The following is a 22,681-nucleotide window of genomic DNA, read 5'->3' as shown; positions in this document are numbered from 1 at the left end:
TTAGAGTTGACAATCGGTAACGATAATTTTATTTTTCAGAAATTTCAATACTCTTCCGATTTATTCATTTATCTAGTACAATTTCGAAACACGAAGCATCACGCTGCTGTGTATAACATGTGTAAAGAATGTTTGTAACGATAGGCAATTTTGATATTATCTATTTAAAAACGAACGTGGCCTTTCGGCGGAATGGCTTGCACTTGAACCCTTGCTACCGCCACTACTACCGCTGCTGCTACTGCCGCTGCCGCTGGATGCCTGGGACTGCGCTGAATTACTGATTGGTTTGCAACGGGTTCTATTTAACGCGCACGTCGGAGGTCCAGCAGGAGGTTGCGGGCTTTTGCATCGATTTTTAGGTCCTAAACACTTACCCTCTAGCAACATTCCATAACCATATGGCGCAAACCGGGAAATCTCGATCGAATCTATACACTCAAACTGACCTGTTCCTGCTCGTTTATCATTGGTATTATCAATAACAACTGTGTTACAAAATGTATTACTTATTAGGCGTTTTAGGGATATGAAAATAATATAAAGGGCTCACCTTTAACCAGATCTTCCAATACTGCTGGGCAGATGATTTCGGTAACTTCGGTTGATGACGACAAATCCGGACTGGAGTTGATTTCAATAAGCATTGTTCGAAAATTTTCCGTCACCATGAAATCAGCTCCATACAATTCGAACATGTTTCGCTCCATTTTCATCCCATCCAGACTGGCTGCGACTACCGATAGAACGTTCTTCTTCATGTCGCGATAAATTATTCGCTCCCAGTAGTAGCCTTTATCTAGTGACTGCAAATACTGCTGAAATTGTTTGCAGGACCACATGTTGCAAGCAGGAAGGAGACTACCCGGCTTTTGGCATGTGCCCGTATAATGCTTCTGAATCGAGTAGTTCGTCAAGTGGATAGATTCGTTGAAATCGTCCAAGTTGAATTCGCGAGAACTGAAGCGCAGATAGCAGTCGCGATACATCCATACCTTCAGATGGTTGCTGGTGAATGTGATGAGGAAGTATTGACGAATGTCAAATTTCGTATTGTAGATCAAAAGTGGTTTCTCTGTAAAAAGGTACAAATTTGTTCAATTGATATAATGAAGCTATTACAGTTTTATTTGAATGAGCATTACTGCCCATAATTGATTTTCGAACCAACACCTTTTTTCATCGCAACATTCATGTTTCAATATAAACTTCACTACGCATATAAAAATTTATAACCTTGTTTGAAAATGTTGTGGCAAAATATGAAGTTGGTGCGGTCCCATATTGAACTTTAAACCCCAATAACAACTGTAAAACTGGAATTATGTTCAACTTTATTTTCAGCTTTTTCGGTAGTGATTTAAAGGTGGCCCAGAGACATAGTAGGTTCATATGGAAATTACTATGTATAAATTTTGAAACATGTTTCAAACACGTTAGTATTTACTGTTATGTAAGCGCAAACTTATCATCCCATAGTGAAAACTCATTCTCAAACAATAGTGAAGCATGTTGCTGAAAGAACAAATATCTTTTGAGCTAATATTGTTTGGGTTTTTTGTAGATGTTTGCAGGGCTATAACTCCATATGAAGCTATAGGGGCAATGGGGGCAATATGAACATACGGGGCAATATGAGCCACCCCGGTTTTGACCTCAAAAACAGTGTTTTAATGTCTAGTGTCATTATGATCTGCTAAAGGAAGCCTAAAATAGCCACCACAATAAAAACCATAAGAATATTCGTTTGAACACCCAAGATATTTACAAAAATGTACAAATTTGTCCTTAAAGCTTATAATTTTGGCAGTTTTTAATTAAGCCTATACTGCCGTAAATCGCAAGTCAGTTTCATCTGCATTTTCGTCAAAATTGAGTTGAGTTCAGTTTTCAACATATCTTCCAATGCTCTTTTAGCTGTACTAATGAGATAATATGATTTGTTCGGAAAAATTACGAAAAAAAACAGCAAGTCAAATTGTCCCGTAATGAAAAGTAATCGCATATCAGTCCCACTACAGAACCGTACTTTGATCATCTTTATATTTTTCTCAGAAAGATATCGTAGTGAAAAGTAAATTGTGAAAGTTTCATTAAAAAAAAAAAGACATTTACACCGTCTTCAGCCAAAGGCTGCACAGACTGAACAATCACGAACATTAAGCAACGGACAACACTGAACACCCATTGGCCCAGTGATGAATTTTTCGTTTGACGAAAAGTTTCCACCGACTGGAGCGGGAATCGAACCCACGCTTCGTGGTACAATACGCCTAAACGACTGACGCCGCTAACCGCAAGGCCACGAAGCCCACAATTTGAACATGTTCCAATTCTCAGAAATTTTTTGAATATTCGTATGGAAAACGAGTTTGGAAATTTCACAGCCCATTTTCTCAATGCCTACTTTTTACAGATGGGACTGACTTGCGATTCACGACAGTATAAGACAATTATATTTATAATTCGGGTAAATTTTACCAATCCATTTACTTTTCTGATCATAATTAACAGTTCGTGAGCGAAATTACATTTGTTTGTAAACAAAATTATTGAAACACAATATATTATTTTCAAGATGAAGGGGCGGGGCAAAATGAGCCACCTAGATCTAACAAAACAAACGATGTTTTGAACATAAAAATGCATTGCCTAAATATACCAGATTATTTGTTTACTGCATAGTCATCTTTATGCACCATTACTAGTGGAACACTTTGCTAGAAAATACGTTGAACCAAATATCGCAATTTAGTACTAGTATAACATGGTCTGTTTACTATGTATTATGTATCTTTAAAAAATAAACCGCTAGAATCAATAATTTCAAGCAAAGCTAATACAATTTCCTTTCCAATAATGTACTCTTTACCACTAACTCTTCTCTATACTGTTTTAAATAAAAATCATTCGATTGAATGAGATGGCTCATACTGCCCCGTAGGGTGGCTCATAATTAAGGTTTGAAGAATGAGTTTTCACTATGGGATGATAATGTTGTACTACATAACATTACAGTACTAACATTTTCGGAACATTTTTCAAGATTTCTCCATAGTAATTAAGTCCTCATAGTTCATATTAATCCAGAAAAGCATCACTATGTGCGCTGATATGTAAAAAGTATGCTGATACTTTTTCAGATGCGTCAGTGCAATACAAGCTAAGTTTCCATAATTTGAATTTATGATATGATTTAGCAACAATCATCAACGATGCGTACAAATTTCAATGACGGCCTACTTTGCCTCAGAAACTTATTACAATTTTCGTTTAAATAAGCCACATTGATGATGTCATCATAATAGTTTAACTTATTAATTCATTCAATTTTGCAGCATTATTGTGTCAAGTCGATACCATTTACCTAACACCCAACCCCATCCACAATCGCTCTCCCATGGCATTTGCATGGTCATCATAGACTATTCAGTCATTATCCCTTCTATCATCGGCTGGATTGACTTGCGCTCTTATTGGCCACCAAACGCTGCGAAATGCGAATGATAGAACGTCTTTGGCAGAGTTGAACAATTAAGGGTCACGTCAAGAGTGAAATCAAGTCAACCTATCGAGCATTACATTCTGTTTTTATATCTAAATGTTCCGTGTTTCCGTGATCTACCATAATTTCAAATCAATGCGTCATTAGAACCGTAATTGTGCCGTAATCTTATATTCTATGAATAGCAAAAGCATCGAATCGTGCTAAAGTATAGGTTCTCTACGATGCATGCAAATAATTTATTTTTGTTAATATCTCTGCAGTTTTTTGATCAATTCCAATAGTTTATGGCATATTTAACATGTTGAGGAAGGATTTGGAACACAAATTGAGGAGGATTTGGAAAATTTCTCATAGAGCGGATGGATCTTTACAAGGAATTCAATTAAAAAGTCCTCATGCAATTATAGCAGAACATACAATAAAGAAATAATTGCAAAAAAAAAACTTCACCAATAAAAGTGCTTCAGTTTACGTAAACAATAAATCTAAGGAATTGAGGAGTATTCCCAAATTTTTGGAAATTCCATACAAAATTCCTAAACGCATTTCCTCAGTTATGCAGAAAACTGCACCAAAATTTCACCACAATAACTGACAGAGTTATGTCAAACATACCCATATAAATTATCTCATGAAATTTCGTTGGAATGTCCTTTAGACTTTCTATCAAAACATAAAAATAAAAACAAAGTGTGATTTTTTTTTTTCAGAGTAAGGTGGGGCAAAAGTGTGACCTTAGTGGTATAATCAATCTTTCCAGAAAAACTATAACACTTGAATAAAAAATGATTATCGCACAGTGGACCTCCAACATATTGGCAACAATGTTGCTGAACAAATTTGTTTCAACATATTTACCCATTATTAGTTATAAAGGTTTCAAAATTGATTGTACTTACCAACTTTTTCCCCCACCGAATCAAGTGTGGGGCACAAAACCGCTGACTGCAACACTAAATATCTACACTTTTGTGCCAAGAACCTTTTACTCACCGTAAAATTATGTTTGCATAAAAATACACACTAGATTTGGGTGAGAAATTTGCCCAAATTAGGGTTGATTAAATATACTAAAAAAGTAGCAGTTTTTCGCAAAACTAAGGTAAATGTGGAGTTTTAGTGAATTTTTTTTTCACACAATCAGGCATGTTTAGCTAAAATTTAGGGTTTCTCAACCGGTGGTCCGCGGACCCCTAGGGGGCCGTGAAGAGTTCTAAGGGGGTCCGCGAAGCCATTGAGAGCAGGTGTCGCTTCTCCTAGTAATCCTTTATAAGAGAGATTCGCGGAAGCTGACATTTCTGTCAAAGTGTGAGCCAATCGAGCAGCGAGAGCTGTCAAAGTGTGAGCCAAACGAACATGCGTTATGTTTGTTTTGATCTTTTCTTGAGGAGTAATGTAATCCGCTTGAAATTATTTCGGTAAAAGTAATTTTGCATGAAGCAAAAATATGAAATAATTTTCTTTTTTAAATTTTTGTCAATGCTATTCTTAGTTGTTGATTTTTTCGACTGTTTATTAGTTTGAATATGTAGCTCAGAGATCTATAACGAAACAAAATACACTTTTTAGCAATGAGGAAGTCATGTCCGTGTTACAATATTATTCTTGACGCCGAGCAAAATCAGCTCGCTGGCCTGTTGCCAAATCATTCCATTTTACTTCCGCTTATCTCTCTATAAATGATCACTAGTTTCTCCTAACTGATGAATAAGGCTCGCGTAACAATTCGAAAGGGCCAGTTCTCGTTGATTCAGAGAAAATTTGTTGTGAATATTGTTCACCACATTTTCAATTCCTTATTCTCTGTACTCAAATAAATCTATATAATACCTTGCTCGTTGATTGACGATTTACTATTTCAAAACGGTAATAATATATTTTATTCTGAAAACTTTCAAAAATGTGAAAAAAAAATTAGATTAAATGTTTTACCCATTTTTTATTTTCAAGCAGACTTTGGCCTATTTATAAGTTTTGTAAGCGTGCCGTGACCCAAGGATAGTCCCTTTGGTTTTCCAACGAGTGAAGGAGAGGAAGTCATTGGCCTCTCACCCTACTAAGGCCAATGACAGTTTGCGAAATTTTCCGATTGTAGGCCATCTTGATGGAGAAAGATCCGATCTTCACTCGTTTTGAGCAGTGGACCAATGAATGATTTGGAAAAAAGCGGGTTTTGAAAATCGAGTTTCTAACGTTTTATAACGAGTTTTATGATTATGTTGACAATGTTTGCATAGTTTGTGTGTGTTAGGAGATATAATCGAATTGTATCAAAGCCCGATTTTTTTTTACAATTGGATCATTGATGTGATGAATCTTAAAGGCCCATGTAAAAATGGGACAAATGTCAAAAATGAAAGAACAGTTTTCGTCGTTTAAATCAACCAATCAAAGAAAAATATTTCTTTATTTTTCAAGTAAAACAGCTGTGTATTCTTATTTTTTCGATTTGTCGATTTTAACTGCTTATCACTTTTGACATTTGCTTCATTTTTACTTGGGCCTTAATGCAGCTTGGTTTCAAGAGAACATTTTTACCGAGTTGCAAATATATGATCTGTCTGAAACCTATTTTGTTCCTATTTATGTTTCAATTTCCAGTCGCAACCCCTTACAGTTCCTTTGAACTGTGAAAATACTGAAAAATATCATCAATATGATCCTGTCAGTTAAGGGCATGTCAATACACAGCCATGCAAATTCTATCCAGTGTGATCTTGAAAATTGAAAACTAAAAAAATTTCAGGAATATGTGAAGATTACTCCTTAGTAGATTTTGCGAGCTTACTGACGAGATCCAAGGTTTTCGGAGATTTCCTGACGATTTTTTGATAATTCTCCCTACGGCTTGTAAGGAACATGTGAAATCTGCAATTAACTCCTGGGAATATTTTTGGCGATTTATTAGCAAAATTCGGAGATATTCCATGTGAAGTATTTTATTCTTTGCACTCCTGATTCACTTTGACAGGATTTGTTTCAAACTACTGATCACAATATGCGTTGTTTCCAAGCGCTTCTTATTACCATGTTTCAGACATTTCAGCCGAGAAAATTCCACCTGTCAAAGTGGATCCGGGAAGTGTCAAAGTTCTTTACTTAATTCTGAACCGTACATAAAAGCAGCTTAGTGTTTTGTTTCAGACCATTGGATGGTGAAAAACCCCACAGTGGTTTATCATTCTTGCCCTGCATGAATTGTTGAATTTTGTCAAGATGCCTTATGAAAGTTCTTGACTCAATTCATAGTCAATTCCAAAAGATTACAGCAGGATTCTTGTAATGACGATTTCTCCATTAAGACTTGTTGTGGATTACAGACATGATTTGTAGGAGTTCCTGTCTAGTACATCAGATCAGAAAATAGTTTTCGTTCACAGCCACAGCTTGGTGCTTCTGGCAATGGTCAACCGCGTGACGACTGGAAGGGTAAATTATTGAAGAGATTCGGTATTTCCATAAACATTGATTTTAAGAACATCCATATTTAGGGGTCCGTGAGACGTTTGTGAAGCTTCAAAGGGAGTCGTGGCTCCGAAAAGGTTGAGAACCACTGAGCTAAATTTAAAGGTACTATGTAGGTGTTATGCAATTAGCAAGTATTTTCATGGGATAAGAAAGGGCTCGAACTTTTGCCCTACTATGGGCAAAATTTCAAACATTTATGCAAAAACTAATATATCTCAAAGCATCCTTACGATAGACTAAGCAGAGCCCTTACATACAAAATTGAATAATCTTTTATTCTAATTTTGTTGCATGTAATGAAAGCTCGACCGAAAATTACAATATTCACATCTAAAATCAACAAATCAATTTATAAAATTTGTTTTATTTGAGCGAAAAATATGGAAAAGAAACTTTACTAGAATATTCTTTCATAATTAACCCGTATAGGCCTGAGTGAAAGCAAAAATAATAAAACCCTCACCCCTCAGCGAATACTAAACGGATTCAAATAATATTTTCTCAGTTTACTGGCTCACATATCTAGTTTCTTAAAGTGGCCAGAGGATTTCGGAAATGTTCCTATGGCTGGAGTTATTTCCATGGGTCACTGGGTCAGGTCGAGTAAAAAGGGTGCCGTGGTTTTGTGCCCCTGTAGGTAGGCAAATTTCCAGTTACAGATAATTTCCGGAATCGTCTATAATGTGGCCAATATATCAAGGAGTTTTAAATAAAACGCATCAGCGTAAAACTTTTGAGAAACGATTGAATTGGATAACCATATGTCCTGCAATTTGTATCTAAACATCTGCGTCAATATTATGGGAACGCATTTTAGTGAACTACTATGTTTAATCTCTCCTTCAAGTAAATTGAAACGGTTTAATATCCAACAAAATCTACAGCCGGTTCATCCGGGTATTAAGTCCGAGTAGTCACATATGGTACTCTCTTTAACGGAGAAAAACTCTTCATTTGAGATGTTGATTGTCAGATCTTAATGATTTTTGAAAAATAAATTTTTACTCGACTTGACCCAGCGCCCCATGGGAATAACTCCGGCCACAGGAATATTCTCGAGCTCATCTGGCCACTTTTAGAAACTAGATATGTTAGCCAGTATACTGACAAAATATTATTAGAATCCGTTATGTATTCGCTGAGGGGTGAGGGTTTTAGTATTTTTGCTTTCACTCAGGCCTATACGGGTTAAGCTAATCAACTATGATTTTAACCAGTCTATCTAGGGGTGTTCTTCTTGTCCCATAATACCCCTTGGCGTAGCTAGTTTTTTTTTTTTTTTGTCTGAAAGTAGGCCCAGGGAAGTTCATCATTTTTTTTGTTATGAGAGATGAGATATCCGTCGCAATAATAACGATTTTTGAGAAATACATAGTTTTTTTTGTGAATTTGGTTATTGTACTTTCTGAGATTTCCGTGAATCTATCGTTTTATCAATGGTTCTTTGAGGATTATTCTGAGGTCCACTCTGCCGTGAATCGCAAGTCAGTCCCATCTGTAAAAAGTAGGCATTGAGAAAATGGGCTGTGAAGTTTCTGAACTCGTTTTCCATACGAATATTCAAAAATTTCTAGAAAATTGGAACATGTTTAAATCTCAATGAAACTTTCACAATTTGCTTATCACTACGATATCTTTCCGAGAAAAATAAAAAGATGATCAAAAGACGCTTCATTTTTGGGTTACACGATGCAAAAATCTGTGGTGGGACTGATATGCTACTTTTCATGATGGGACAATTTGACTTGGTGTTTTTTTTCGTAACTTTTCCGAGCAAACATATTATCTCATTAGTGCAGCTGAAAGAGCATTTGAAGATATGTTGAGAACTGAACTAAACTCAATTTTGGCGAAAATGCAAATGGAACTGACTTACGATTCACGGCAGCACCTTCTTCGGAAAATTTCTCTAGCAACTTAGAAAGATCACGAATTTCCTTACAAATCTTGAACATTCACCCTTCACTCTTTTTCATTTCTGACCAAATTCTTAAAAGGAATAACACACAATCCTGGACAAATATCTTCCATAACAGGATTTTAGTATTGAGATTTTGAGGTTATAACCTGTGTTGGATTTTTTGCCAAATGTCACCTTGGATTCCTTCACAACCCTGAGCAGGATTTCTTAATAATGATGATGATGGACATAATTTTGACAAAATTCTAAGTAGGATTTTTATAAAATCTTCAACATGTGTCTTATATCAAATTTAGTTCGGGATTTTCAGCGACTCCTGAACAAAATATTGACATAATCTGAAACACAATTCTTTCGCAAGATCATTAAATAATTCTGAGTGGAATTCTTACTGAATCCTTAGTATAATGCGCAAAAACAATTATCACGTTCATGAAAAAAATGATTTAAAAAAATGGGATTTTTTTGGCCCACTGCGCAATATTATAGTTTTTTGAAGTAAAAAAATGCGATGACAAAATAAAAAAACAAAATTTATGTTTTAAGAATGCAATATTTTTCTAATGTTTTACACTATCTGAATGCTGGTGTTGACAATGGATGGAAAAAAATGTTCGGTTCAAATTTTAATACTACTCAATATAAGTAATTAAGATGGTTTTTAACATGAAAAACAACTTCTTTCGTGTCATGTCGCCGTCATTTCGAATCATGCACATTCTTAGATGTTACAAAAACCGTTTAATTTTTGTGCAGAAATTTGCTGATATTCTATTTGAAAAATTCAATATTTAACATATGTTTCGCGATATTTTTCATACTTAGTTAATTTAAAATATATTTATCCAGTCTTCATACATATTTTGATCACACTCGATTAAATACAAACAAAACTTGTGCTTTCAACCAAATTTGATTTAAAATGTTTCATAAATATTATAACTTGAATCTAGGCACCCTAGGAACATGTTTCTGGTTACTTCTTTCACTATTTTGTTATGATTCTGCGTTCCTTTCCACTTTACTCTGTTCCATTAGTAAACCTTTATAAGAGAGATTCGCGGAAGCTGACATTTCTGTCAAAGTGTGAGCCAATCGAGCAGCGAGAGCTGTCAAAGTGTGAGCCAAACGAACATGCGTTATGTTTGTTTTGATCTTTTCTTGAGGAGTAATGTAATCCGATTGAAATTATTTCGGTAAGAGTAATTTTGCATGAAGCAAAAAAATGAAATAATTTTCTTTTTTAAATTTTTGTCAATGCGATTTTTAGTTGTTGATTTTTCGACTGTTTATTAGTTTGAATATGTAGCTCAAAGATCTATAACGAAACAAAATAAACTTTTTAGCAATGAGGAAGTCATGTCCGTGTTACAATATTATTCTCGACGCCGAGCAAAATCAGTACTGCTGGTCTGTTGCCAAATCATTCCATTTTACTTCCGCCTATCTCTCTATAAAGGATCACTACGTTCCATGAGCTAAATAACGTTCGAACCATTTTTAATCTGAACGTTGTGCAAATTAGCGGGGTACAGATTAAAAAGTGTTCAGATTAAATGTGGTCAAACCAACGGGGGAACCCGGTAGTCCCTTCTGAAACATATTTCTGCGGTTGAGGCTATAAAATTTGTTTTGATCAAACTTTTTTTTTCGATCATTGTGCCATGGTTTTGAATGTGGTCGCACCACTGTTTCGAGTGAATTTACAATTAATTATCATCGTCATATTTAACCGTGTTTTGATTATACAGTGGGATTCCGTTTTTGGCATGCTCCATTTTTGGCACCCCCCGATTTTGGCAACAAAATGGATCCGTTTTTGGCAACATTTTAAATTCCATCAAAAATTTTTTTTTTGTAACTATCATCATGGTTTTGTTTTAATCATTTATACAGTAGGTCAACTTTACGCCAACCGCATTCCAGTGCTCCATCTTAGTCGATATTTCCCCAAATCCCATCAATCACTAGGGCTCCCGTACGCGATTATTAACTTTGGGATGGCTTAATGTGCACACACTTGCATGAAGTCATCAATCTCTATAAGAATCTCGACTATAATTTCAACATCTTTGCTCAGGCATCCATATTTTGTAACCAGACCACATGAATATGTCGGCAATTGATAAACTTAATAAAATCATTCTATCATTCTTCAGATTTGGGACAACCCATTTGAACAAAGCACAAGCACTGACACAAGAGCAACAGAGTCTAGACATTAGCAAGAGGAATAGACGACCCAGTAGCTTCTAACTGGGTGCTTTATGCTGCTTATTTCGTCTTTTAAAATGATGATGAAATAAGTGAAACCATATGGACCAAAACAGAAGCCAATGAAACAAAATATAGTCATTACCCAATAAAATGGTCCGAATTTTAGACACTAAAAAATATACATAATTCTACTGGGATAGTACACTCTTGAAAATAATGAAAATTACCGTGGACGTAAATCTCGTTATGACTGAATTGTGTAATTTTACATGTTAAATGACACCTAAACGATGGAACTGTGATCAATAGTTCCCAAATCAGACACTTACATTTTATTTATAATTCGACACTTACTCACGTCATTTGGCTCGTATCTTTTATGTTTATCTAAAAGACGCGAAATCACATGATTTTTTGGAAGTATGTAAGGTTGTTTACAGTTTAAACTTTACACTATGCATTCAACTATCAATAAGGAACGTTTGTATTTACATGCTCGTATAAAATATATCCAAATTTCATTAAAATGAGTCGGGTAGTTGCAATTTACGATAATGTTGGTTAAAAATATGTGCATAGAAAAGATTTATAATTTATATTATTTTTCACGATGAAATACGCCATTTTTCAGCACCCCCTTAAGAAATATGAGCACAGTTACAAAGACGTTCGATATTTTTATCCTTTCAGTTGTCGCGCGGTTTGCACCTTCAGAATCACCGCGTTGCTGTTGGGAACGAATAGCGAGGTTTTTTCGGCAGTGTTGTACAAAATACAACAGCGCGACGATTGAAGTGTTAAAGACGATCCAATTTTCTATAGCACTGGAACTCAGGCTAGAATATACTGCGTGTCATAACGAGATTCCTAATTAACAATACGAATTGCATAAAATAATCGAATGCCTGGGAATCCTTAGCTGAGCCTAGCAGTTTCCAAACTGGATTGTGGAGATTTTTTTTACGGAATCCTAGGTTTTATTAGTGGGCTTCTCAGAATTTCCCGCGAATACTTGAGGATACTGAGCGGGACCATGGGTTTCCTGTGGGATCCTGAAAATGTATAATTGGTTATTGCAAATGTTTCGCGTTATTGGTTATTGGTTATTGCAAATGTTTAACGAGCACCTGAAAAATCATATCGAACTCTTGTAGTTTCATTTAACACGATAGGGCTTAAAATGAATTAATGTACCTATTTTCTTTCTGAATTCCTACACAGTTTTTGAGGAAACATCTAGTTCTTGAATAAAGGTCACTTATGCTATTAATGTTTCTACATGTCTGTTGGGCGGTAACAGGTAGTAGATTTAGTCAATTTATTGATCGACTCAGATATAATTACAAAATTCCTGCAGAATAAAGGAACAGTGAGTTTTGATACTAAATTATCTAATTCAACATCTTACTATGGTGTTTGCTACCCCTCAACTATACAATACGTTTCGTCGAATCCAACTTTATGGTCACTGTCTTGTCTGGTCTGTCAATAGTGAAAGATGTCGTAAGGTTCAACAAAGTCATTGGTAGAGTTCCTATACTAAATGTATGATTCGACCCTAGACGTAGCAATCGTAATACACCGATAATTTCAGTCGCTAAGGCTCATGTTAAATTAAGATTCAGAAATCAGCATTTACAAGAGCATTATCTCAGCAAACTTACCCCACAAGCTAAGAGCGATTAAATCTATCGATATTAGTTCAATGGAGCATGTTTATCTTACTCTGTAATAGCAAACATAGTTAGGTGAGCATTTAGTTCATTTCATAATCCATTATTTCTCACATTTAACTATAAATTCACGATTATCTATATACTGTTTTATCAAATTCCCTAAGTGGAAGGAATATTAATTTTAAATAAAGCAAATTAAAGGTGCATTTTAAGAGGTAATTTCACAACGCTTTAAATTAGAAGTCGTCACGTGGCTGTATGGCTATTGTCTCTCCTTCATTGTGTCATTCTGCTGCATGTTGTCTTTGGTAGATAAATGACAACGCCGTGTTTGATGTTCAACGCCAATCGCCATGGGGCATGAAGAGTTAGATGGGTTATTTGACGTGGTGCAATCAACAATGTCCCAAACATACAAATTAAGCGATAAAAAGAACTTGTAGGCAGTAAAAGTGAAACGTCTGTTACAGTTAAAATTACGGGTTCATATATTCATAGCATAGTCCTATCCTATGGAAATCGAAGTGAATTGTTCTGAAGTCTAACGATTATATGGTTTCATAGGGATTGTGTAATAACATTCTTATGGTAAAAAAATAAATAGTAAAAATTGAAGTGAGAAAAAAGGGTTCCGATTTTGGCACGGTTCCGTTTTTGGCATCTGAAATTTTCGACTTTGTTGCCAAAAACGGAATCCCACTGTAATCAACACCACCAAACAAACAGACAAACAGACGTCACACTCTCACCGATATCCATCGACCACCTTTTTAACGGCCGATTCAAATATGTGGTAGGTGGCCAATCCACCACCCGCAGCGCTCGTATCGTTTTTGTTCGCGTTTGACGTTTACACACTACCGCCATCTGTTGGTCCATCGGCCAAACACACCGATTTTAGCATTGGGCGTACATGTCATCGTGACTATGATTTTGATAAGGATTTGTTCTAAGTGTTACGTCTGTTTGTCTGTGATATATGGTAATATGTTTTTTGGTAGAGTATCTGAGTGGAAAGCAAATCTTTCCATTTAAATTTCATTATATCTAATATTTTGGATTTTTTTTTTAATTTTTTATCGAAAAAGAGTTTGTAAACTTCTCAGTCCATTTTCTCAATGCCGAGTAGTGTTTGGTCCTTTGATTGTGTTTGCTCCTGTGGCTGCGAGCGAAAGGATCGGGTTCATACTATTGTTCGGCGTGCAATACGCTTATCGAGAAAGATCATGAATTCGATTGTGTGCTGTTATATCATGGATAGTATCACCAATTAAGGTTACATTTACCTTATCTCACTGATTCAATATCGTTACCATGATAGCTATTCGTCTCTGGACAGACCGGACCTAGTGGCACAAACAAACAGACGTCACACTCTCATCATTGTCCATCGACCACCTTTTTAACGGTCGATTCAGAAATATGTTAGGTGGCCAATCCGCCACCCGCAGCGCTTGCTTCGTTTGTGTTCGTGTTTGACATTTACACACTACCGCCATCTGTTAGCCCGTCGGCCAAACACGCTGATTTTAGCATTGGGCGTACATGTCCTCGTGACTATGATTTAGATCGAGATTTGTTCTAAGTGTTACGTCTGTTTGTCTGTGCTAGTGGGTTCTCATAATTTCAGGAAAACGTACTCTGGGCTTTCTAAATATCAAGATATTTGCAAAATAAGCTTGAATAATGGAATTTATCTATTCAATGATACATTTGTACCAAAAAAGCATAGGAAAAATCAAAATTGGAGGAGTCTTTCACGTACCGGGTACCCCCGTTGGTTTGACCACATTTAATCTGAACACTTTTTAATCTGTACCCCGCTAATTTGCACATCGTTCAGATTAAAAATGGTTTAAACGTCATTTAGCTCATGGAGCGGAGTGAAATGAGATGGAACGCTGAGAAACGGAACGCAGAATCAAAACAAAACAGTGAAAGAGGTAACCAGAAACATGTTTTTAGGGTGACTAGATGTTCAAATTAAAAATGAACCCCGATGGTTTGCATGAGGTACCGTTCAAATTAGCGGGGGTGCACGGTATTTTTAGAACACCAAAATATCGTCTAGTCTGGCCTGTTTGACCTATTTTACGAGACTGACTTGCGATTAACACATTAGTCAATTGAATTACCTTCAATTTATATGCATTCAATTGAGTTGTTCAGCTCAATTGCTATTTGTAAACACAACATAATGCGTAAGGTGTTGGTTGAATAATGCTGGCTAAAGTTTATACCACTAAACTTAATTTTATTTAATTCTTTTCAGAATGTTAGATCGATGTCAACCTTCACCTAACACTGCCATTGTTAAATCAAAACGACTACCTTTACGCATGTATACGCTTCAAGTTCCGGATCCGTCACGCACTTTCAACTTTTGTAAGGCCAAAGAACCTCACTCCAGTGCAAAGTTTATACATTTCGCTAAAACAACAACGGGTACGTCACACCGCCATCTAGCATAGTGCAAACCGTGACATCGGTGACCTATTTAAAGACCATCGCAACCTTTCGTTCTTGGCGGAACTATTCATTCGCGTGATATTTTTTATCACTATACAACATATATATTGGCACATTAGCAGAATTTGATCAATGGGTCTATGTGTTACCAGTGTCGATTTTTTTTGTGTATCAAAAAAGGCTACAACATGTGCTGGAGTGCAACGTGGTAGGGTAGGTTTATGTTTTCCAGAAATAAATGCTCCCCAATCAAGCCATCAGGTGGAAGAAATAACAGCAGACCTGCAATTCTCTGGAAGAACCGTGAATCCAAGAAAGTCCTGCAGCAATAGTTTGTTGCATGAGCCGATTTTTCACGGTGACCTACCATGCAAAACCCTACTAAACATATAATTGATTTGGTTACGAGCTGGTTGATAATTTAATATGATGGTAGTGATAGTCATACTAGTTGTTTCTGAGTTAGTAAATGGATTCGTCGATGTTTGTTTCATTAAATTGTTCGTTGCCAGGGGTTTGTTTGAGTTGGTTCTGCATGCATTCTGCTGAATAACCCATACTCCCATGGTCTGGCGTCCGGCTCGGTTTTGTCTGGCGATATCCAGCGATATTCATTCCGCCGGCATGCTCAATGCTATCACGGAAGACACAATGCCGCTATGAACTGTGGAAACTTTTGTATCATCATTAGTCCTTGTACCCGTTTTGCAATCACTATCGTGCATCTGCAACTTGGGTGCCTACCCATAGCAGGCCGTTCCCTACAAACGATTTCGACCGTAATTCAGGTAATGGGTTCATTTCAACTAACGGAAGCATCGTAGATGGTATCCCACGCTGTCTTCGAAATCGCCCTTTGTTTCCGGATAGCTCAAGTGGCACTTGAAGCAGATTGATTCAACTCATTAGAACTGCACGCAAATACAATAAACCGGGGTGATTTTGAACGCGATAGAACGTCCTTGGCTTGGGATTATACTTTTCAGGGAGCGGTGATTTTAGATATTTGTTCGCTTTTGTTAGTAGTTTTGAGAAGAAGTTGAAAAATTTCAATGTGGATTAGTATCTGGGAATGCCATTGACGGTTTGTAACCTTCTACGAGATTTTCCGAGATCCAACAGGGCACGTGCACCGGGTTGCGAAAAAAGGAATTGATATTATATTTTTACGTAATAAATAGAATAAAATAATAATGCTTAATAAGTATAAAGCAACTGCAGTAATAAGTTGAATACCATACATTTTCTGTATTTGATGTGTAGTGGCGCAACGTCGAAAAGGGCTTCGAAGGCTGCTGTGGGAGTTGTAGAGAACGCACCAGACATCGTCATCAAGCACATCCTTTCAAAGATGGCCCAATTTTGATTGTATTGTTCTCACTTTTGCCACCACACAAGACATCCATATGCCAATTATTGGTCGAACAACTGTTGTGTAAATCCATTTCATATATTTGGGTTTGAGGCCCCAAGTTTTACCAAAGGTTCGCCGGAATTGACCGAAAGCCATGCAAGCTTCTTTGACACTGAAATCAATGTGAGGTGCCCATGAAATTTTGGAATTTAGGATGACTCCGACATACTTTACTTGATCAGTCACATTAATCTCAGTGCCAAAAAGACGTAAAGGTAGAATTCCATCGCGGTTTCGTCTTTCCGTAAAACGAACAATAGATGTTTTATTCATGTTAACCGAAAGGCCATATTGGCGACAGCAACTCTCGACTACCTGAAGAGCACTTTGCATCAGGTCGAATAGGGTGCTTATGCACATACCAACTATCAAAGCTAGGTAGTCGTCGGCAAATTCATAAGTTGGAAAGCCTGAAATTATTGAGTTGCCTCAATAGCGTATCTGCTAAGAGATTCCACAAAAGTAGTGACAAGACTCCCCAAATCCGAAAAAAAACCCTATTTTCGAATCGCTGCTTGACGCAATGTCGAGAAGAGATGTCGGTTTTTGTGCATTTGATGAAACCAATTGGAATCCTTGTAGTTTTTCATATGCACCCTCAATATCCAAGGAAACACCCAAGCAGGATTGCTTCCGAGTGAATGATTTCTCGATATCGTATACAACTTTGTGTAAAAGAGTCACAGTGGACTTTCCAGATTGGTAAGCATGATGATTCACATGAAGAGGCATATTTGCCATATAAACATCACGGATGTGATGATCGATAATGCGTTCCAGACATTTCAGAAAAAAAATATGTCAGACTGATTTGTCTAAAACTCTTCGCTTCTTCATACGACGCACTTCCTCCTTTCGGGATAAACTTCACATCCCTTCTGGAGCAGAACAGGATAAATCCCATCTGCTCTTGGAGAATTGAAAGGAGCAAAACTATTGAGTGCCGATTCAGTAGTTATGATACTGCGAGCCGAAGCCAGAGACTCATAACTACATGAAAAAACATTTGGTTCATCCGTAGATGCTATGTTCACACATCCAGGGAAGTGTGTGTTGAATAAACATTCTAAAACTTCTTCATCAGAAGAAGTAAAGTCGCCATAGGTAAGCGAATTTCGTTCACTTTGAAATCCTTAGATTTTGCAAGGATCTTGTTCAGCCGACTAACTTCATTCAAACTGGAAACATTTGTACAAACGTTTTTCCAGCCGGATCGTTCAGCAGAACGAAGAGCCTTCTTAAAAACCTTGTGAGCCAAGTTGAACGACTCTGATCCAGCTGAACGGCGTCTGTTCCAACTCCTTCTACATTTTTTTTCTTGAGTCTAGTCAGATCGGAATTCCACCATGTGGTCCCTCTTGTAGTCTTCACAGACCGCAGAGGACATGCTTCTTCATAAGCTTTCAGAATGTAGGATGTTGTAGAAGCAACGGCATCATCCGAATCACTTGGATTTTCAATGGGCGAAGAATATCCATGAAATTTGGTCGCAATCAATTCAATATAGAGTTTCCCGGGGATTCTTAAAACGCAAAGTCTGCGCAGTTACAGTTGAATGTTCAAAGAAGATGTAACGATGATCAGATAATGATCCCTCATCTGATACATGCCAAACCGTCAACACGTGACTGATTCTATTCGAGCAGAGCGTTATGTCTTCTTTTCCACCTGTCTACACTTCTTTTCCACCTGATACCATGAAGGTTCGTCGATTGTCTATGGTAAGTAATCCAAGATCTGTAGTACTTAAGAATTCCATCAGACTGGAGCCTCTCAAATTGATATCTGAGCTGCCCCAGATTATGTGATGAGCATTGGCATCACTGCCCACTATCAGCGGAAGGCCTTTAGTTACGCAGTGTACGACAACTCGTTTGAAATCATCTGTTGGGGATGGTTCATCATGTGATAAATATTCCGAACAATAGACGTATTCCCTATTGAGGTCACCAACAGAAACATCGATTGTAACAGCACATAGATCTCTGGTAGTTAACTCAGAAATCAGTGTTGTAACGATAGCGTTATTAACGAGCACACATGCGCGGGGCATGGAGCGCGAGTTTGCCATTTCAAGTTTACTGAAAGTAGCAAAAACTGGGTTCACAAGGTTACCTAGATAGAAGTAAGTCTCTTGAACTAGCGCCACTTGGGCTGTATCGTTTTGCATGAGTCTGCAAAGATTAATCGTTGCTGTTCTTCTATGCTGAAAATTGATCTGAGCTATCCTAACCGTAGCCACTACTAAAACTAGGCAGGATTAAGCTTTCTGCAATCTCAGCACGAAAAAGAACCGCCAGCGAAAAAACCAGATCGGTATCTATTGAAGGCCACCAAAAGCGAAAAAGCACAGAATACACTGTGTAAAACGCATAATGCGAAACCACATAGATGATAATTTAAATTGAATAGCAACATATTCATAACCCCACCCTTATTTAGCCTCAGATTAGAGACTGCAGAAGGGCAGCCGATTATCTCGGAGAAACACAAGGTCACCTACGCCATTGCTTCGGATAGCACAGGAAGGGCACAAAACTGCAGAAAGTGACCTGGTACTTCACAGCCTCCGTTAGCGTTTAGGTTTTATTCATTCCTAGGCACGGTACGCATCACACCATAAATTAAGGGTCATCTGTGAGATGGACTTTTACCACCGGAACAGGCAGTACGTAGTGTTAATTCTTAGCCAATTGAAACAAACGCTACCGACACTACGCGGCTATCGAGGCTACTCGGGAAAAGGAGGTTAATATTGATGATTAACTCCCGAAGTACTCAAGAAACCAGCAAAAATGCTTTTGAAACACATTGAGACGTATGTTGAGATCCATGATGCCAAATGACAAGAGCGAGATACGCTATGCCCTGGAAATGCGAGAAATTTCCCATCCTGAAAAAATCCTAGATCGATGGGATTTAAACCTGAGAGAGAGGAGACAGCTTACTAAAAGCTGGCATGTTTTCATGCCCACTTTGACTTCTTTTTTCAATTCTTGGGTTGTGCACAACGGTCAGATAAACTTTTTCGGGCAAAATCATGTTCACTTCTTGTTGTTCACTATGAAAATGATATGAATATACAACAAGCAATAAAAGTTAGCCAATACACAACTAAATTTAATTTCGTTTGCTTGAATTTTGACGTTTTTTCACGCTCTACCCTTCGAATGTACGGTTTTCCAGTGACAGTTGATGACAGGTTCCCTTGACTTTTGGGAGCTCGCAATCTAAGCCAGCTGTCTCCTCTCTCTCAAATTCAAACCTACGACCCTCAGCATGGTTTTGTTCATTATAAACTGCTACTCCAATATTTGAACACTGTTAGTCAACAAGCAATTTACAATTTATTTACTGTTTTTTCTAGGTAGAAAATTTCTACCATTTTTATTCAAACACATTTTCCTTTCAAATCGTTGAGATAAGTCGTTGGTTGAGATCAAAGCAATTTTCATGAACCTTGATCATTTATACTCATATTCCACAAAGCACTTCTATTATCCCATATAACAGATCGTGAAAAGACAAATATTTTCAAATGTTTTATAACTTACCGATATACTTCTGTGCCACATATTTGACGTCCGGATTGCTATCCACAAAATCCAGCAGCTTGCGATCGTCGTTAAAAATCATGATTCCCAGACCACGGCATCGATTTCCTGGCTTAAGTATCCACATGTTCCGTATTCCATCGATTTTCATATCCGGAAAGTGCTTCCCAGCCTCTAACACTAACTTTTTCACTTGAGCCACCAACGACAGAATCTCGTTCCCAGGAAGCATTTTGAACCTAGCGTGTTCAATCAGAATGTCCCTAATTGTCGTCCTATCTTCCGGGGTCAACAGCGGTTCACAGTATTCTTGATAGTCAACGTCTTCGTGGCGAGCACAAGCCATGTGATATTTACAAAACTGCATCGCCGTGTGAATGATTTCGACCGAAACCGTCCCTTCTCCGTCAAACAACGAATCGAGATATTTGGACAAGTAATACAAAAAACTGGTACAAGTGGTCAGTTGGAAGTCTTCGAGAAACATCGTAATGGCATCTTCCGAATCGAGCAGATGAGTGCGAGGACAATCCAGCTCCGCTTTGCCATCTTCTTGATGCCACTGCATTGCTTCAATGACTTTCACGAGACCTTCTTTCATTGTGAAATCGGACGTTCGTTCATAGTATATCCTGCTACGGTATGGCGTGTAGAAACGATCCTTCTTCGATTCTTTTATGTGTCGATTTTGCCAAATGAAGTCTGCATTGTGTGGCCTGAGTATCCTTGAGATCAACGCTTCTTCGAACTCGTTACCTTCCTGTGCCTTGTGTAGTAATGAGTGCATGGAGAGATCCTGTGCCAGAGCACATTTGTAGGTATGCTTTTCCAACCAATTTCGCTTTTTCAGTGCTTTACGGAGCGCGGGATAGGGGCCAACTATTGAAAATATGTTCTTTCTTTCCACAGCGGATGCTATTTTTTCTTTCAGTTGTTTGTGCTTCTGAAAGTTGAAACTATAGTTGTGAAAGAACCGACGTTTTCGATGGTTCAAAATAAATTCGTCGTCTATGTGTTTCTTGGACCGCGGAAACGTGTTCATATTTGATACATCCCTGGTCTTTGGTGAAGCGATGGGACTCGAAGTCTCAGACATGACGGATTTTTCATTCTTATCGTTGGTCAAATCTAATTTGCGATCAACACGTTTTTCGTTTTCAACATCTATATCTCCTAACTGCAGCGTTATATCGGCAAGGTCAACACCGGGATCGTGGTCCCATATATCATCAACATGTTTAGTTTTTAAATGCATCTGCTACAGTATCACTTATTAATTTTTACAATTCAACAATTTTCAATTGAACAACAACAAATTTCGAAGCACTAGAATGCTGCAAATACACAGAAACCGGTTACATTAATTTGCTAGAGGTACACGGAAAAAGCGACGAACAGTTAGATATTACTGTCACTACACACTAAATGAACATGAACACAACGGCAACGACTACTATGATTTCGCTTACTCGTGTTTAATCACGAACACGTGGCTTTCGATTAGGAATAATTTCTTTCAGTTAACAATTCTTCCCTAACTCAATTAAATCTTCGGTTGATTGTACGAAGTTGGCGCTCATTCGAGTGGCCATTGGACTCCTGGGCGTGGTCTGCTTCCGAAGGCTTAGCCCAAGGGTGTAGAAATTATTGAAATTCGTAGATAACGCAGTTTTGTTGCTACTATTTGCTGTTAGTTTACTATATCTAGTATAACCGGTAGGATTCTCACTTGTGGCAGTGTTATTTTCGACATTGGCATTATCGAAATCATCACAATAGTTGGCAGCGTAGGCAGCTTTCGAGGAATATCGCAGATTGGTACTACTAGTGTTGGGTGATGTTTGTAGATCTCCTGAACCATATGGGTTGTTTCTATTGGTTGTTAGAGAGCTCAAGGTGCTGGCATAATTATTCTGAAAGAAGCTGGTCGTAGCGCGCTCCCAGTCCTCGATATTGTCAATATACGTTTCTCCCTCAGTCAGATACTTCGGTCCACCGTTTCTACGAAAAAATTCTCCAGTTTTGGCTATGATATACGACTTTTTACGAGCGAAATCATACCGTAGATTGGGTCTGGTGGAAAATCCAGATTTCCTGTAGATGGCAGTTCGTGCACGGAGTTCTTCCTCTTCCTGCATTTTGGTATCGAATTGAAGACACTCTAGCAGATCCATTATCACAGGACCTGTGGTTGGTTTTGGGACAGCAGAAGCGGCAAGTCTCGAAACTTGTAGGACATTTTGGACAGGTTTAACGGGTAGAATGCGAAGGCGATCCTTTTTGGCAGTGCTTTTTGGTGTGATACGATGACCTCGTAGTTGTAGATTTAGTCCCATATAGGCTGGCGTTTTCGGGATAACTTGTTTGTAAATCATTTCGAACGATCCGGTACTTGCGTTTACATCATGACGTCGGTCGATTACAACTGTGAGCCAAAGAAAAAAAAAACGCATA

At 37.6% G+C, this 22,681-nt stretch overlaps 2 protein-coding genes across 6 annotated transcripts in view; both read right to left on the bottom strand.

Moving 5' to 3' along the window:
- LOC5564328 (tubulin glycylase 3B) lies at positions 1–21,697 on the bottom strand. Its single transcript, XM_001648605.2, has 3 exons — positions 20,228–21,697; positions 554–1,075; positions 1–488 (listed from the first exon to the last, which is right to left on the bottom strand). Exons 1-3 carry the CDS (start codon positions 21,480–21,482, stop codon positions 157–159), a joined length of 2,109 nt encoding a protein of 702 aa, XP_001648655.2. The 5' UTR covers positions 21,483–21,697; the 3' UTR covers positions 1–156.
- Positions 21,455–22,681, bottom strand: part of LOC5564309 (tubulin glycylase 3A) — a 26,903-nt gene continuing 25,676 nt past the window's right edge. For 2 of the 5 annotated variants that reach the window (XM_001648606.2, XM_021845235.1), the window contains exon 4: positions 21,723–22,652. In XM_001648606.2, the coding sequence (XP_001648656.2) occupies positions 21,748–22,652 (905 nt within the window). In that variant the 3' untranslated portion in view covers positions 21,723–21,747. Of the gene's footprint in view, positions 21,562–21,696; positions 22,653–22,681 lie in introns of those variants that run through there. The other 3 variants (XR_002500575.1, XM_021845238.1, XM_021845236.1) reach the window with 3 other exon arrangements.

Source organism: Aedes aegypti, chromosome 2 (assembly GCF_002204515.2).
Source record: "Aedes aegypti strain LVP_AGWG chromosome 2, AaegL5.0 Primary Assembly, whole genome shotgun sequence".
NCBI classification, from domain to species: Eukaryota; Metazoa; Arthropoda; class Insecta; order Diptera; family Culicidae; genus Aedes; species Aedes aegypti.
Note: the sequence above shows the minus strand (reverse complement) of the source record. Positions and strands in the feature narration are given on the sequence as shown.

Coding starts and splice junctions, on each gene's coding strand:
- LOC5564328 (XM_001648605.2), bottom strand. CDS start 21,482: ATGCATTTAAAAACTAAACATGTTGATGATATATGGGACCACGATCCC. Junction 1,076..20,227: donor TGTGGCACAGAAGTATATCG/GTAAGTTATAAA, acceptor ACCTTTTTACAG/AGAAACCACTTTTGATCTAC. Junction 489..553: donor ATTGGAAGATCTGGTTAAAG/GTGAGCCCTTTA, acceptor TTTGTAACACAG/TTGTTATTGATAATACCAAT.